At 46.8% G+C, this 17,255-nt stretch overlaps 1 protein-coding gene across 3 annotated transcripts in view; it reads right to left on the reverse strand.

Moving 5' to 3' along the window:
* The window catches only part of TTC34 (tetratricopeptide repeat domain 34), an 83,576-nt gene extending 68,808 nt beyond the window's left edge, over window positions 1-14,768 (reverse strand). Inside the window, exons 1-3 of one of the 3 annotated variants that reach the window (XM_068238848.1) lie at window positions 14,678-14,768; window positions 12,429-12,527; window positions 5,723-7,391 (exon numbers count right to left, since the gene is read on the reverse strand). In XM_068238848.1, coding sequence (XP_068094949.1) covers window positions 5,723-7,323 — 1,601 coding nt within the window. In that variant the 5' untranslated portion in view covers window positions 7,324-7,391; window positions 12,429-12,527; window positions 14,678-14,768. The remainder of the gene's footprint in view (window positions 1-5,722; window positions 7,392-12,428; window positions 12,528-14,677) is intronic. The other 2 variants (XM_068238850.1, XM_068238849.1) reach the window with 2 other exon arrangements.
* Window positions 14,769-17,255: the final 2,487 nt, after the last annotated feature.

Raw genomic sequence — 17,255 nt, forward strand, 5'->3', positions numbered from 1 at the left:
ATATAGTATTCAATATCTGTTGACCCTGGTACTTCATGGAAGTGGTAAGATTGGTCAGTGATTGGCCTATCATAATTGAAAGTTTGTGTACTAAGCTTCACCTCTTCTTAAGCCTGGTACACATTTTCAATTCTGATTGGCCAATCGCTGGCCAATTTTACCAGCTCCATGAAGTATAAGGGGTTACAGATATTGAATACTATGAGATTGTGTAAGTAAACTGTCATACTACATGGGAGTGATAAAATTGGTCAGTGATTGGCCATTCATAAATGATAGAGTGAACCAGGCTTTACTTCTGCTGCGTTTAGCTCTGTGTGCAGAATTGCCCAGACTATTTGGATAACAGAGAACAAAAGACTTATGTAATATTGTGATTTTTTGCATTCTTTTTGACCTTTCAGCCATGGCCATGACCCTTGAAAATTCTATTTTTTTTTTCATTATTATTCTTTAGTATTTATATAGTGCCAACATCTTCCGCAGCACTGTACAGAGTACATTGGGCTCTATTCACAAAAGAGTGCAAACTCAGTTAACACGCCTAAAAGGTTTGCACGTGCAAACATGAGCAAGCCACTTTGCACCCGTTTTTGCCCGTGCAAATTTTGCGTTTGCGTGATAACTATTTATCACGCGCACGGCGTTATGCATCGCGGGCAACAGGTGGACTTCGTCTGCTAACCTATTAGAGTGTATGCTTAGGACGCCCAAAATGACTTCGCGTGAAAAGTCGCTGTTTGCGCGCGATGTCAATACTTTGCACGTGCAATGCTTTGCGTGCATGATAGCACATGAAAACCTGCTTTTCACAGGCGTTAGCACTCTTTTGTGAATCAAGCCCCTTGTCTTGTCCATTAAGGGCCGTTTCCACTTGTGCGTTGCAATCCCGTTGCGGAAAACGCGTCAACGAATCCGCATGCGGGTGCGGATTCGTTCGCGTTTCCATGAGGATTATCACGCGGAATCGCTCGAGGTTTGCGCTATGTGATATTAACCTTGCCGGCATTGACATGGGTTTTCACGTGGAAACGCACGCGGAAATGCCGGGAAAACCGCAAAACTAACATGATTGCGGTTTTCCAATTGCATTACATTCGCGTGCGGGTGTGCGTCATGCGAATTCTGACGGCTCTGCCGTGCAGATTTTTTTCTGCACAGCAGACCACACAGAATTCCTGACAAGTGGAAACAGCCCCATCCACTTGTATTGGTTATGCGAATCTGCATGCAGAAAACGCATGCAGATACGCTCTAGTGGAAACGGGCCCTTACTGTTCCTCGGCGGGGCTCACAATCTAATCACTACCATAGTTTTGCTATGTCTATGTATGTATTGCGTAGTGCATGCATCATCTCTACAAAATTATTTCAATCTATTGCAATCTAATCTTTATAACAGTCATATATGTACACAGGACTGTTTCTAGTCATAGGCCGCCTAGCCACGTGCCTTGGATGCTACCTTTAGGTCTGGGCATGTGCATTTATTTCACCCTTTTACTGTGAAGTTGCTGCAGCCTGCTGCTGGTAATCATGCAATTTCCTGTTTCACCTACTGGTGGCATTGTGTGCCTGTTCTATAGTGAACTTCCACTGTCAACCAGCAGGTGACACTCTGCAAAGTTTGAGATAACTTGTTGCAATTTCCTGTGGGTGGTATCATGGACTCTGGGAAGAACAGGGCGATGGGTTGAACACAATAGTGATGGTCAAGTAACAATAACAATAATATTTATATAGTGCTTTTCTCCCTGGGGACTCAAAGCGAAGTAGATGCAAATAACTTCGAGTTGATTCAAGTTTATGCAAATTTTATGCACAGGTATTCTGCTGAGGTAAAATTCAATTGGTTCATTTTCAAGCTGCATAAAGTTGCATAAAAATTAGCATACATTTGCATCAACTCGAAGTTATTTGCATCAACTTGACCGTCACAAAAACACAATGCACAGGACACAATGCCTGCCCGGGAACCATATGGTTTAACTGTACAGCACGTGTTGTCTTTTTTAAGCAACAATAAATTGAAGTCTGTATCCAGCTAGGGGCATCATACATAATTTTTTGCTGGAAGAAGGAAGGGAGGGGAGGGGGAGGGGAGGGAAGGGAGGGGAAGAGGGAAGGGAGGGAAAGGGGAGGGAGGGCTTGATCTTATCTTGGGTGTCAGAATGGCTGGAGATAGCCCTGTGTGCTCACATACAAATTGTGAAGCTCATATACCATCCATCTCCAATGCTCCACAGACCTGCGCTGAGAGAAAGTACAGTAATTTTGGGTGAAAATGTATATATAATAATAATTGCAGTATTTGTATAGCAATGAATATATAAAGTCAGCGCAGGTCTATAGCAATACAGATTTCGTCATTTTCTGGTATACAGGATCTTCGAACAAAAAGGGTAAAGAAGCAAGGCTTACCAGATTCCAACAACCCACATTATAAGGTTGTAAACGAGTTTGATAGATGGTCCTCAGAACTTTCAAATGGTGTCGTTTCACCAGCGATGTTGCACACTACAGATTCCTCCGGAATATATTAGATATCCTGAGATCGCAGAGACTCACCAAAGGGGAGTCCAGTAGGATAGTGACATGAAAGAGATGTACGGCACATCTAAGTGTAAACCGTCTTTATTACATAACAAGTAAAACAATTTAAAAACAAGGATAAAAGAAACTCACATACGGGGCCCGTGCACTGGGAACCCCGAAAAAGTAGCGCGCATAAAATGGTCAATAGAAGACCTCAAATAAAATGGTGCCCTACCAAGGCGACAGGCGGCACCATTTTATTTGAGGTCTTCTATTGACCATTTTATGCGCGCTACTTTTTCGGGGTTCCCAGTCAGGCCCGGCCCTAGACTTTTTGCCGCCTGAGGCAAAATTCAAAAAAATCGCCGCCCCTCCCCCCCCCAAGCCGTGTGTGTGTGGGGGGCCGCCCGAGCTGGAGGGGATAGCGGGCAGGAAGGGGGTATTGGGCCTAGCGGCGGGGAGGGGGGTCGGACCCCCCCCCTCCCTCGCCTGGGTCCCCCGTCCTCCGCTCCCCTCCAGCTTTAGAAGTGAGGTCGCTGGCTGCAGCTATATTGTAAGAGGCAACGGGCGGGGATCACTCACCTCTTCCTCGTTCCAGCCCGAGCCTGCGCTCCACTGACATCACTTCCTGCGGCGTAGCAGGAAGTGACGTCAGTGGAGCGCAGGCTCGGGCTGGAACGAGGAAGAGGTGAGTCCTCCCCGCCTGTTGCCTCTTACAATATAGCTGCAGCCAGCGACCTAACTTATAAAGCTGGAGGGGAGCGGAGGACGGGGGACCCAGGCGAGGGAGGGGGGGGGTCCGACCCCCCTCCCCGCCGCTAGGCCCAATACCCCCTTCCTGCCCGCTATCCCCTCCAGCTCGGGCGGCCCCCCACACACACAGACGGGCGGCTGCCGCCCCTCCAGAAGTGCCGCCTGAGGCAAAAGTTTCACCCCGCCTCATGGGCGGGCCGGCCCTGTTCCCAGTGCACGGGCACCATATGTGAGTTTCTTTTATCCTTGTTTTTAAATTGTTTTACTTGTTATGTAATAAAGACGGTTTACCAGAGCTGGGACAAGGTCCTCCAGCACCCAAGGCTGAGACACCAAAGTGTGCCCCTCCATCCCTGCCACCCACCTGTCGCTCACTGATTGTTATGAGGCTAAGAGGCGCCCCAGGGCCTACAACACCCCTAACACCTTAATCTCTAGTTTTCTGGCTTGTAGTCACTGCCATGTATCCCCTTTTCATATTTCTCTCTGCTTTAAACACAATAAGGGAATGATAGGTGAGAGTTGTGCGCCCCCTCCTACACTGCGCCCTGAGGCTGGAGCCTCTCTTGCCTCTGCCTCGGCATGGCCCTGCGGTTTACACTTAGATGTGCCGTACATCTCTTTCATGTCACTATCCTACTGGACTCCTCTTTGGTGAGTCTCTGCGATCTCAGGATATCTAATATATTCCGGAGGAATTTGTGGTGTGCAACATCGCTGGTGAAACGACACCATTTGAAAGTTCTGCGGACCATCTATTAAAACTCGTTTACAACCTTATAATGTGGGTTGTTGGAATCTAGTAAGCCTTGCTTCTTTACCTTTTTGTTCGAAGATTCTGTATACCAGAAAATGACAAAAGCTGTATTGCTTTAGACCTGCACTGACTTTATATATTCATTGCTTGTGTGGACTTTTGGACATTGTCCTTCTCAGCTGCGGTCGCCTTCTGCCTTGGCGCTGACACTTGTTGTTTAGTATTTGTATAGCACCTTTCTCCTGTCAGACTCAAAGCACTCAGTACACAGTAGCAGTGTTAAGGAGACTTGCCCAAAAAACTCCTTACTGAAATAGGTGCTGGCTTACTGAACAGGCAGAGCCAAGATTTGAACCCAGGTCTTCTGTGTCAGAGGCAGAGCCCCTAACCATTACACCATCCAACCACTGCAAATTTACAAGGGGTCTAGGTTTGTGTTATAGCCAAATTTTGAAACTAGGCAGACAGTCCCGACCCAGCGAAATGTTGTGTGGTTGAGGATACATAATTGCGTTCTTACGTTAAATTTCCACTATCAGCCAAGAACTGAGATACTTTCAGGACCAGATTAGACTAGGTGCAGAACTGGACCACCTACCAGAGTAGACCACTAACAGACAAGCATGGACAGACAAGCATGGACATCAGGCTTTCTTAAAGGACAACTGAAGTGAGAGAGGCATGGCCGAGGCAGAGGCAAGAGAGTCTCCAGCCTCAGGGCGCAGTGTAGGAGGGGGCATACAACTCATTCAGCTATCATGGCAGTGACTTTAAGCCAGATAACTAGAGGTTAAGGTGTTGGGGGCCCTGGGGCGCCTCTTAGTCTAATAGCAATCAGTGTGTGAACGCTGGGGTGGGAGGGATGGAGAGGCGCACTTTGGTGTCTCAGCCTTGGGTGCTGGAGGACCTTGTCCCGCCTCTGGTAGATTAATATGGAGGCTGCCATATTTATTTCATTTTGAGCAATATCAGTTGCCTGGCTGTCCTGCTGATCTTCTGCCTCTAATACTTTTAGCCACAGCCCCTGAACAAGCATGCAGCAGATCAGGTGTTTCTGACCTTCTTGTCATATCTGACAAGATTAGCTGCATGCTTGTTTCTGGTGTGATTTTAAATTTCATTTTAAAATGTAACTCGGAGGGAGAGTTAATTCGGGGTTCGGCGATTGCTGCAACCCCGAATTACCCTTACGCACCCCGCGCACTATAGCATTAGTGCTGCAGCGGGGCCCGGCTTCATCACACGGCATTGAGCGCCAAGAGTCGATACCACCTGCTTTGTCTAGGGGTGGATGGAATTCTGCATCTATGCTATACAAGATCTTAGAGAGGCGTAATTACATGCCAGTAATGTTATGTTACACAGATATGAGCAAGATCAAGTTCCCGAAAAAGGGTGTGGGCTGTGTAAGCAGGGGTTAAGTCACCTAAGCCGCCGCCTCCCTTGTGATGCACACTACGCCACTCTTCATCTTCCAACACTTCTGCCTTCTTCTAAATTGGAACTTCCGCTGTGAAGGCAGAAGTGTCAGAAGTTAGAGAGCAGAGTGTAGCGCAATGGAAGTGAAGTCGCGGCTTAGGTGAGTTACACAGCTCAGTCCAACCGTATAGATCGAAAATCGATTTTTGCTCATCCATGATGTTAAAGAGCAGTTAATTTTTTTTACATGTTTATTACCTTCCTTTGTGTGTCGCTCCATCCTGTTCGCCTGTCTTTTTCCTGCTGTTATCAGTCTCACTGGAAGACTTCTTTTGTAGCATCTTCTCGCTTTCTTCCTGTAACACTTTGTACAGAAGACCTCTTTGGTTCCAAGGCACGTAGGTTTTAGCCGTAATGAAGGTCTCATCCAGTTTAAGCTTGCAGGCTGTAATGTAGTCCAGGCCAGTCAGATAAGAGCTACCACTTATCATTCTGACCAGTCCTCTCCCACAAAGGGCTTTGACACAACTGGATGGATGTGGTGACTCGTCCTCTATAATCTTTTGGAAATCCTTCAGGGCCTGCTGGTGTTCATTGAGGTGGAAGTGACAAAAACCGCGGAGAACATACAAAGTGTTTTGGTAGGTCTTCTTCTCAGAGTTTATCAGCTGGTTGCAGATTTCCAAGCAGGTGCGGAAATCACCTGATAAAAGCTTGCAGTCTGCCAAACGGACATTCATTTCACGTCTGCTTTCTGGCGAGCACTGGATGAAAAATTCCAAAGCTTCCATAATCGGTAAGAGAAGGTCAGTACCAGTGTCAGATCTGAGTTCTGGTCGAGCACGAACGGCTTCTCTAAAGTCCCCAAATTCCATCTCAATACAAGCCTTGGAACGCTCCATGACCCTTGCGACATCAGCGCTGGAGAAGATCTCTGTAAACCTCTTCCTGGCATGGAATGGACTGACCCTGAAGGCCTCAGCCAAATCTTGCACCATCTCTTTTGTCCGGCAACCCAAGGAGTAGTAGGCCGCAGCCCTGTCTACTAGAAGACAGGAAATTTTCTCCTCTTTGATTTTGGTCTCTAAAGACAAGGCCTCAATGGCTCTAGAATACACAGCTATGCATTCTTCAAATTTACATTCCTCAAATAGGTAAGCTGCCTGAGTCTTGCATATCTGCAGGTCATCGGGAGCCAGTGCAGCCAGGAAACTATAACAATCATGAAGTAAGACCTTCCCGTTTCCTTCCGTGTTGTTGTTCTCATAGGACAAAATGTACTCATGAAAGGCATTGATGATTTGAGGCAAGTGCTCTCGTTGTTTCATACATATGTGCTGCTTAGCTTCCTCCTTGTACTTTGTGAATGCATCGGCATAATCGGCCACCCCGTTTTTTACATGGGCTTGAGACAGAATCCATGCCAAGCCTCTGGTCAGCAAGAGTTCCAGGGAATGTTCGGGATGAGTAGTCAATAAAGCATCACACCTGGTCACCACGTCCTCATATCGCCCACTTTTAAGGAACGTGCCCATTTTAAACAAGGAGGCTGCAAAATTTTGTGGGCAGACTGTAGAAAGGAACACGGCAGCTATTCCAGGATTTAGCGTCACAATGGCCATGCCGTCACATTTTATTTTTGGTATTTCGCTTTCCCCCAAACACCAATTTTCCAGAGCTCTTATGATTTCATGGTGTTGGTTGTCGTCCAGCGACTTGACTCTCTGCAGAGCAATGGGGGCGTTGCAGCTGAACGCCGCCATGTAAAAGGCGGAGGCCAATGGGAATTCGCCTTGGAGAAGATGTTGGTTGGCCTCATGACATAATCGACTGGGGACATCTTGGCCAGACATTTTCATTGCCGATCAGTGAAACTGATGGAGGGGAACATTGCCTCGTCCTCCACTGGTAAACAGGAAAGGTTAACCTTGCAAAAATATAAAAACAGATACAATAGAGTTTGTCAATACAAAAATGGGAACCTTTTCTTAGAGTCATCAATAAAAATAAACATTTCACAGAGTTCCTAAAGGGAATCTGAATTGAAAATAAATTTATGATATAATGATTTGTATGTGTAATACAGCTAAGAAATACAATATTAGTAGCACAGATACGAGTCTCATATTGTTTCCAGTACAGGAAGAGTTAAGAAACGTCAGTTGTTATCTATGCAGAAGAGCTTCCCTGAGCTCTCCGACTCAACTTGGGTCGGCTACAGTAGTGTTTTCTACAGCACTTATTTCAACCGGTCTCTCATTGTTTCTTGTTCATTTAACCTTCCTGGCGGTAAGCCCGAGCTGAGCTCGGGCTATGCCGCCAGAAGGCACCGCTCAGGCCCCGCTGGGCCGATTTGCATAATTTTTTTTTTTGCTGTACGCAGCTAGCACTTTTCTAGCTGCGTGCAGTGCCCGATCGCCGCCGCTACCCGCCGATCCGCCGCTATCCGTCGCGCCGCAGCCGCCCCCCCCCCCAGACCCCGTGCGCTGCCTGGCCAATCAGTGCCAGGCAGCTCTATGGGGTGGATCGGAATCCCCTATGACGTCACGACGTCGGTGACGTCATCCCGCCCCGTCGCCATGGCGACGGGGGAAGCCCTCCAGGAGATCCCGTTCTTTGAACGGGATCTCCTGATCGCCGGCGGCGATCGGAGGGGCTGGGGGGATGCCGCTGAGCAGCGGCTATCATGTAGCGAGACTTTGTCTCGCTACATGAAAAAAAAAAAAAAATTAAAAAAAAAAGATTTGCTGCCCCCTGGCGATTTTTTAGCAAACCGCCAGGAGGGTTAAAGAGAACCTGAACTGAAAATAAAAAATTGAAATAAACATACACAGGTTATACTTACCTCCCGTGTAGTCTACTCCTCAATTTCTTTCTCCTCTCCTGCGTCCCATTTGTCCACTGTGATGAATGGAATTCTCTGTCCTCCATTTTCAAATGCCATTGGCCAATGGCCATTACCCCATAACAGCTTCCTGGTCAGCTCACTGTTAAACTGTAACATCGCCCATTTGAGCCATAGGGAAACATGGACATTACCTTGCACATTCAGTTGTAACTGACATTAGCTGATATATAACTGTCAGCAACTGGTATATTTCAGTTCTGACAAAATATTGTCAGAACTGGAAGAGATCACTGTAAGAAGAAAATGGTGAGTTCTGAGAGGAACTGACGGTGAGGTTAGTATGTAATATTCCTTTGCAGCTACATCATGTGTTTATTTTAAATAATTTTACTTGCTTCAGGTTCCCTTTAGGAGTTTACTGCAGGAAAGTTCAAAGGGTCATTAGCTCTGCTGTGTTTAATGGTTTAAAATACAGAGTGCAGTTTGTAAACTGCAAATAGTAGGGGATGATACAATGTTATAAAAAAAGCTATATAACTGAAAATATGAGTCTCTTTTCTTCGCTACTAATGTTCTATCAATTATCCGTACTACACATACAGTTCATTATATCATACATTTTTGTTTTGTTTTTTTGCTTCAGTGTCAGTTTAAAATAAGATATATTTATGAAAGTAACATTGCAGTTCCTAAATACACCTTCTTTTTTAGGGTGCAGCATTGCCACGCTAAAGCTTTGTACACACGGTAGACCACTTTCACCATAGGAAGCTGGACTGCCTTTTCAGAGAATCTAGTGTGTACATCAGTCATCAGTGCCTCAGCAAGCGATACGCCTGGTGGATAAAAATGGGCGTGAGCTAGCTGAGGGCATTGCGCTTACACACTCTTTGTCCCCCTCCATCGTACGCTGCACCTTCAGCTCTCCTTCCCCCTGCATAGTGACAGACAGGGCGCCATGGAACATTTTGGGGCCCCTCACACATCATAAAGCCTGCCCCCCCCCCCTTAGGCCCACCCACTGGTTGCTGTGCCCGCCCACTAGCTACCCCGTGTCCGTGGGCGAAGTTTGCTGCGGCGAAAAATGTTCATGGCTCAAACACTGCAGAAAGCGGCATGCACAGTATGATGCGGCAAAAAAGTGGGCGTGGCCACGGCATGTTGTGGGTGGAGCCAAATACTAGCAAATTAAAGGCAGTCCCCGGTTAACAAATGAGATAGGGACTTGAAGGTTCGTTCTTATGCTTTATCCGTTCTCTTTTGTCCCCTCTTTTCTTTCTGGTGCCCCCAGTATAGGTATCCAGGCATAGGTGCCCCCAGTACAGGTAGCCAGGTATAGGTTTCCCAGTATAGTATAGTAGCGGGCTCACTCATCTGCTCCCCACATTCCAGTGAGCCACAGGCCCGCCGCCAGCACAGGCGGCCCTTCCAGTGCTTTGGGGGGGGGGGGGGCAGGGCCCCCAGAAACCCTGGGCCCCTCACTGCAGTGTCAGTTGCCCCCCCCCCCCCCCCTGATGGCTGCCCTGGTGACAGAACACAGTACTAAACTAGAGGCTAGCACCACATCTGCACTGTGATCTTGTCCAGATTTGCTATAGCTTTCCTCCCAAGTAACAAGAGTCTCATATTATCATGACTGCAGTCATCGTCTGCAGAGATCTTTAATCTAATGTCCTCCCATATTCAGGGCCGGATTTAGGCCAAGGCCGCCTAGGCCATGGCCTAGTGCACCACAAGAGGAAGGGCACCAGAGCAGCAGGCTAAACTGGTGCAGCATTTGAAAGCTTGCAAATGCTGCAATGTAGGAAGATCAGGCGAGTGCCTGACTGTGGTACTCTGTTACTAGCCACCTGTGCAGCAGCCATCTTGCTCTCTTTGCACGTTTGCATTGTGGCCAGCGGCTATGGACTTGGGAAGCATTGGAGACAGAAAGGAAGAGGAAGCTTCTGCACTTGAAGACGAGCGGAGAAATGAGTGACACTTACGGCTGCTACCTATACTGAAAGGTGGGGGGAGGAGGGATTAAGGGAGTCATCTGGGTACCTATACTGGAGGGAAAGGGGGAGGAGTCATCTGGCTACATACACTAGAGGGAAGGGGGAGGGGTTATCTAGCTATCTATACAGGAAGGAAAGGGGGGAGTAGTCATCTGGCTACCTATACTTGGGGGGTCATCAGGCTACCTATATTAGAGGGAAGGGGGAGGGGTTATCTCGCTACCTATACTGAAGGGGGGCGGCTGGTGACGGTGGCCTAGGGCGGTAAAGAATACAAATCCGGCCCTGCCCATATTATTATGTATTTATATACCACAGTGTCAGAGTTCAGAGTTCCCACTTGTGTGTTCAGAACTTACATTTTTCTGTACAGGATTTTTCAGACTCTAAGGCCCCATTCACACTTAAAAGCGCAAAACGCTTGCGGGAGTGATTTTTCCACGATTTAGCGCGGAAAAAAATCACTGGACACAGCAGCGATATTTCTGCGATCGCGTTTAGCGCTTCTATAGCACTGAAGCGTGATTGCCGGGAAATCGCCTGAAAATGGTGCAGGCTACACATTTGCATTTGGCGATTTGCGTTAATCGCCGGCTATTAACGCAAATCGCCTAACTAAGAATGGGCCCATAGGGTATTATAGTACTAGTGCTTTAAAGGGACTCCGAGCAGTGCAGAAACTATGGAAAGATGTATATCATTTTAAAGCTCTCTTTCTCCTCTTTCCAATGATATATAAACCGCCACCCTACGCCTTTTAGTTTTCACTATTTTCGCAATCGAAATTACAGCGGCTGCGATTGGGATCGCGAAAATTGAGAAAACTAAAAGGCGTAGGGCGACGATTTAGGTGTCGGCAGAAAGAGGAGAAAGAGAGCTTTAAAATGTAATTTCCATAGTTACATTGTATTACACAGGGCGACTTTTTCTGCTGAATGGAGCTGCTGACTTTGAGAAACAACAGAGTAAACAAGCAGCTCAGGGTAACCCAAACTACTAGGAATGTACAGAGGGATAAAAGGAACCAAAAAGCCCTCCTACTAAAAAAGCAAAGCTTGGTGTAATTGCCTTCTTAAAACAGAAGGAAATTGAAATAATTCAGTTATAAATGAACATTTGTGGTTACCCACAATGCACACCTACTAAATATGCAAAGTATCCCTTTCCTTTTCCTTTTAAGAAGGCAATTACACCAGACTTTGAGAAAAAGTCGCCCTGTGTAATACAAGTAACTATGGAAAGATGGATATCATTTTAAAGCTCTCTTTCTCCTCTTTCTGACGACACCTAAACCGCGTCCTTACGCCTTTTAGTTTTCTCTATTTTCGCGATCGAAATTGCAGCCGCGGCAATTTCGATTGCGAAAATAGCGAAAACTAAAAGGTGTAGGGTGGCGGTTTATATATCATTGGAAAGAGGAGAAAGAGAGCTTTAAAATGATATGCATCTTTCCATAGTTTCTGCACTGCTCGGAGTCCCCTTAAAAAAAGCGTTAGCACTTGAGCGTTTTGCCGAAATCGCCGGCAACACGAAAACACTCTAGTGTGAATGGGGCCTGAGGCCCATATGCAATTTACTTTTTCTCCTGGGTTTTCTCCTAGGAGATAATTTTTCATCTTCGATGAAACTCGATGGACGTATGTCTTTTTTCAACCCAAATAAGTATGTAACTATGTAATCACTTTTCAGCACTTTGCAATGGAAAAAGTACTGAAAAGTAGGTGAAAAAGTACTATAAAAATTATTTTGAGCATTTTCTTGCTTGCTGGTGGTTTAAAATGCATTTTATTGAAACGTTTGATAATATCACCTAGGTGAAAAAGTGAATTGTATGTGGGCCAAGTTTTCTTCACAGTAGTTCATGATTAGTTGTGTGAAATCCCATGTGCAATGTGATAATGCGGTGCCTGTTGTAACTTTTTTAAACACAGAAATTCAGGGTGGGCTTATAAGAATAGGCTATTTGCGTTTTGCACTACGATTCGGCATTGTGTGAAATCACCTACGATTTGAACAAGCATGACCCCTGCCTGAAATGTTTGTTCAATATCAATATTTTTTTTTTCTTTTTTGTCAAATTCAACATCTTATCAAGAGAAAGAGAAGAATGGAATCATACCGTGGATGTCGGTCTTTTCAATCACGCTCTCGCACAACCCATCGCTCAGCGTACAGCAATCAATGTTTTTTCTTCTCATCCACTCCTTCAGTTACTAGACTTAAAGCAGAATATAAAAAAGTCTTTGGAAAAGGCAAGATCACAGACCAATTTTACCCTATTACATGCAGTATGAGAGCCATACTCTACACAGTCTATTCTATGGAGCTGAACTCCCCATCAGATAAAATCTTTGCAAGATGCTGCACACAGAGATGCCCGTACACATTCAAAAGATCATTATCTGCAAAAGATCTCTTCTTGCAATAGATCCATTCCTGCAAAATGCATTCATAGTCTATGAGATCTGCAGATCATCATACACACCTTGTTTAACAGGCAATCATCTGCAGATCATCTGCAGATCAGATCCACCAGGATGGATTTTCAGATCTGCAGATGATTGCCAGATATGCAGATGAAGTCTGTTAAACAAGGTGTGTATGAGGATCTGCAGATCTCATAGACAATGAATGCATTTTGCAGGAATGGATCTATTGCAGGAAGAGATCTTTTGCAGATAATGATCTTTTGAATGTGTACGGGCATCTCTGTGTGCAGCATCTTGCAAAGATTTTATCTGATGGGGAGTGCAGCTCCATAGAATAGACTGTGTAGAGTATGGCTCTCATACTACATGTAATGGGATAAAATTGGTCTGTGATCTTGCCTTTTCCAAAGACTTTTATCCCAAGTGTGGATGCAGCATTAGATACATTTATGTAAACAAAATGTATCTATGTCAGGTTGGGATGGTTTGCAGTTATGTCCAGGAACTTTAAAGCTCTGTGTAACCCTTCCAATGCTGGTCTAGTAAAAAAAAAAAATGCTGGTTGCATATAATATACTGTAAATAATGTTTTAGAGCAAAGTTGAAATGCAGGGTTATATTCCGCTTTAAGTTGGCCACTAAGGATTGTTTACGAACGATAATTCGTATGAGCGATCGGAAAGGATTGTTTGGGACCGGACCATTAATGGACAAAAATCTTCTAACCAATCTGATCAGATTAATAAAATCGATTGAAAATCGATCATTCAGCAAATCGTATTGTTAGTGGCCACCTTTAGCCACTCCCGGACTGCGCTATTGGAAATCTACGTTGCGTTTGTGGATGTTGGTTTCTGACACAACATAGATTTTCCCAACAGCGGTCCTGCTCCCCCCCCCTCCCCTTCTGGCACTCACCCCACCGCAGGGACAGCGGCATCACTGCTGTGACAATCTACTATGGTATCAATACACCAAGCATTACCATAAAGCAGAAAATAGATGATTTTAGGCCTCGTTCAAGTTGCGTTCCGCTTGCGCTCTCGCCCGTGCTGAGCGATTGGTTTTTTTTTTCAAATAACTCTGCATGTTATAAGTGCTTTTGTAAGCGCTTTCGCAGGGCAATTATTTAAATCACTTCCTGACATCAGCTTACAAAAGCGCTTATAACAGAGCAGAGCGATTTGAAAAAAAAATTAGCTCAGCGTGGGCGAGAGCTTTACTCGGAAATGAATAAATACAATGTATTTATTCATCAAAGGGCTGGGAAATCGCTATACAAAGCGTTTTGCAATTCCTCTATACCTTCCATTCAGGGCAAATCGCCTTGAAAATGGTACAGGCAGCAGTTCTGTCAGCGGCAAGCAAACGTAACGCCCCATTGAGAACTATCTCATTGGAAAGCACAGTGTAAGCGCTATTAGGGCGATTTGTACAAATCCCTTGCGCTTAAAAAATCCAAAAAACGCCTCTAGTATGAACGAGCCCTTACTGAACATTTTGTGAAATATCCGAAACCAATGTCCAAAAACACAACAAACTTTTCTAATAGCGCCAACTTAGGCTAGATTCTCAGTAGGACGTTGCGTTGTGATGCGATGTTAAAGTCACAACGCAGCATTACAACGCAACAAAAAAGTGGTAACACACATTAACACTGCGTTACCGTCCGTCGCATACAGTAGGAACAGTAAAGCATACAGGCAATGAAAAGTCTGCTTCCCTGTACCTGGTAATGTGTGCGCTTAGAGGTAAGGCACTGCAAGCAATGCATTGCCATAACGCTACACGTTACAGTGCGACTCTAACGTCACACTGTGAACACCGCATACACTTCTTATTGCAGTGCAGTGAGCTGTGTTATAAGACTTTATAACGCAGCTCCGCAACGTCCCACTGTGATCGTAGCCTCAGATTGGTTAATTTGCTTCCTCCGTACCGACTATGCCATGCGGTGAAACGTCCCTCTGTAAATCCAGCAAACTTCGGACGATGCTCGTTCATCCGCAGACACGACACACAAAGCGATGAGAAGACAATGGCATCAGCGTCGTACTTTGAGGTGCCCTCCTGACGTCTCCTCCCTGCTAATCCCCCATCAGGCCGGTTGTGGTGGTGGCAGCTCCATGGCCAGTTCCTGCAGTCCTTCCTCTCGTGGTGGCCACTTTTACAAAAACTATAGTATATATAGTAGATATATATATATATATATATCTGATAGACTCTATAGGACAATGCGAGCTACAGGCAGCAGCTGCTCAGCCCCACCCCCTGGCCTGTCGCCATAGTGACCTCAAACAGTAGGCCAAGCTGCTGCATTGAGCACTCCCCATGGCTTTCTGCAAAAGAATTCTTGTGGGACAATAGCAGCAGCTCCTGTGTGACACTGAGGGCCTGACATGCCCAGGATTCCTCTCTTGTGGGATTCCCTGAGGCGTGAAACCATGAATGGGCCAAAAGGCCCCCCCCTCCCATGGCTCATAGCACAAGAGTGTGCGATGTCACACTGATGTCACACCGCCGTATACAAACATGTGCTGCTTTGTGTTCTATCTGTTAGCTTTTTATTGATCAAATGCATTCACATATTATTTACGGCCTATGTGTAATTAACTTTTTCTCCTGAGTAACCTCCTAGACCTCGGAGATAATTTATAATCTTCTTTTTAAAATCCGTAATCATCCTAATGTGTGTTTACAATTTCACAAAATTTTGCATAATGTTTGTAATTAAGACTACAATCGTAAAGAAAAATTTTTAAATTATACTAAATTTCATATGATCAAAACCATACACAAATCTTTCTTAACTACTTAAAGGGGTTCTGTGGGGGTTTCTGAGGCGAAAAACTGCCACTTACCTGGGGCTTGTATCAGCCCCCTGCAGCGGTAATGTCCCACGCCGTCCTGCTCCCATCCGCCGTTCCCCACAGCCGGCACCGGGCTATTATTCGTCTGTCACACAGACGAATAATGCGCGTTGCCGCGCCTCCGCTCGCGTCATCTGAGGCTTACTGCGCAGGTGCAGTACAACGGAGCCTTGTACTGCGCTTGCGCAGTAAGCTTCCGATGACGCAGGCGGAAGCGAGCGGGTGCGCGGCCACTCTAGCGCAGCCGCAGTTGGATCCCATGCCACTTAGACCGGGGCCGGCGGCGGAGAACGGCAGATGGGAGGAGGACGGCGTGGGACATTACCGCTGCACGGGGCTGATAGAAGCCCAAGGTAAGTGTCTGTTTTTCTCCTCCGCAACCCCCCACAGAACCCCTTTAAGTACCGAGGTGATTGAAATCTACGTCATGTTTTGGTGTGCTTCTGGCTGGCCCGACGTAGATTTCAATCATCGTCCGCAGCACGCATTCGCCGTTTCCGTCGCTGTCCGCTGATCACGCCGCTCAGACCCGACGTCTCTCGCCGCAGCTCACAGGCTCTGCCTGTCTCTATGACGGCAGAACCATGTGAGCCGCTCAGGAGCCGATTTCATTGGCTTCTGGCCGTGTCTGTCAATGTAAACCGCTCCCATTGGCTAACATTGATAGCTCATGAAAGCGGCTCCTGGCCGGCTCACATGACTGCCCTCATAGAGACGGCAGAGTCGGCAGGTGACGGCGGTTGCGGCGGGTATGCGCGGCGATACCTCGAGATTCCGTTGTTCTTGTACCAGCGGTCTCTGGTCCTTAAGGGGGCAAAGACCACTGGTACTTAAGTGGTTAATTGCGATCATTTTCGGGCCGAATTGCCGTGTACAATGTGGAATTATGACTTCCGTTTTTCGTAATTTTTGTAATTCTGATAAATTACAAAATTACGAATGAAACACTGAATCCTATATAATAATAGGCAACTGTCCCTGCGTATAGCAGGGACAATTGTCTCTGTGTAGCTGGGTCCGTGCTTTTTGCTACTGTACATGTGCGCAGCACGGACCCGGCCTCACACAGGCAGGAGGACAGGGCCAGGGAGCCAGGTGGGCATGTGAGCAAGCGGCAGGGTGTGCGGCTGGTCCGCGACGGGCAGGTGCGTGCCTGCGCACGGCAGGCGCGGAGACAGACCTAGCTTGTTTACCGGCCGCCTAACCCCCCTTAAGGACCAGGGCAATTTGCATGGAGTGGGGGCGCATTTTGGGGGGGTCAGGTGGCCGGATCCCGTCTGTGGCTGGCTGAGCATGGTGTCCCCCATGGAAGCAGGTGTCCCCCCTGTAGCTGGCAGCCAGCCCAACACTCACCTTCCAGGCTCCAGCGATGAGCCGCAGTAGCCACCTCTTCTCCAGCCGGCATCTCCGCTCCAAATGACACTCAGGTCCGGGTCACGGCTTGATGACGTCATCAAGCCAGGACCCGGCGCTGACGTCAGACGGAGAAGAGATGCCGGCCAGAGCAGAGGGGGGCTCTGATCGTCGCTGGAACGGCACGGTGGTGAGTGGATCCTCTTCTTTCCCCCCCGACCTCCGCAGCTGTCAAAGTGATCACTACGATCCGACAGCGATCATAGTGATCACGTGATCAGCAGCCATACGCAA

Source organism: Hyperolius riggenbachi, chromosome 6 (genome assembly GCF_040937935.1).
Source record: "Hyperolius riggenbachi isolate aHypRig1 chromosome 6, aHypRig1.pri, whole genome shotgun sequence".
NCBI lineage: Eukaryota > Metazoa > Chordata > Amphibia > Anura > Hyperoliidae > Hyperolius > Hyperolius riggenbachi.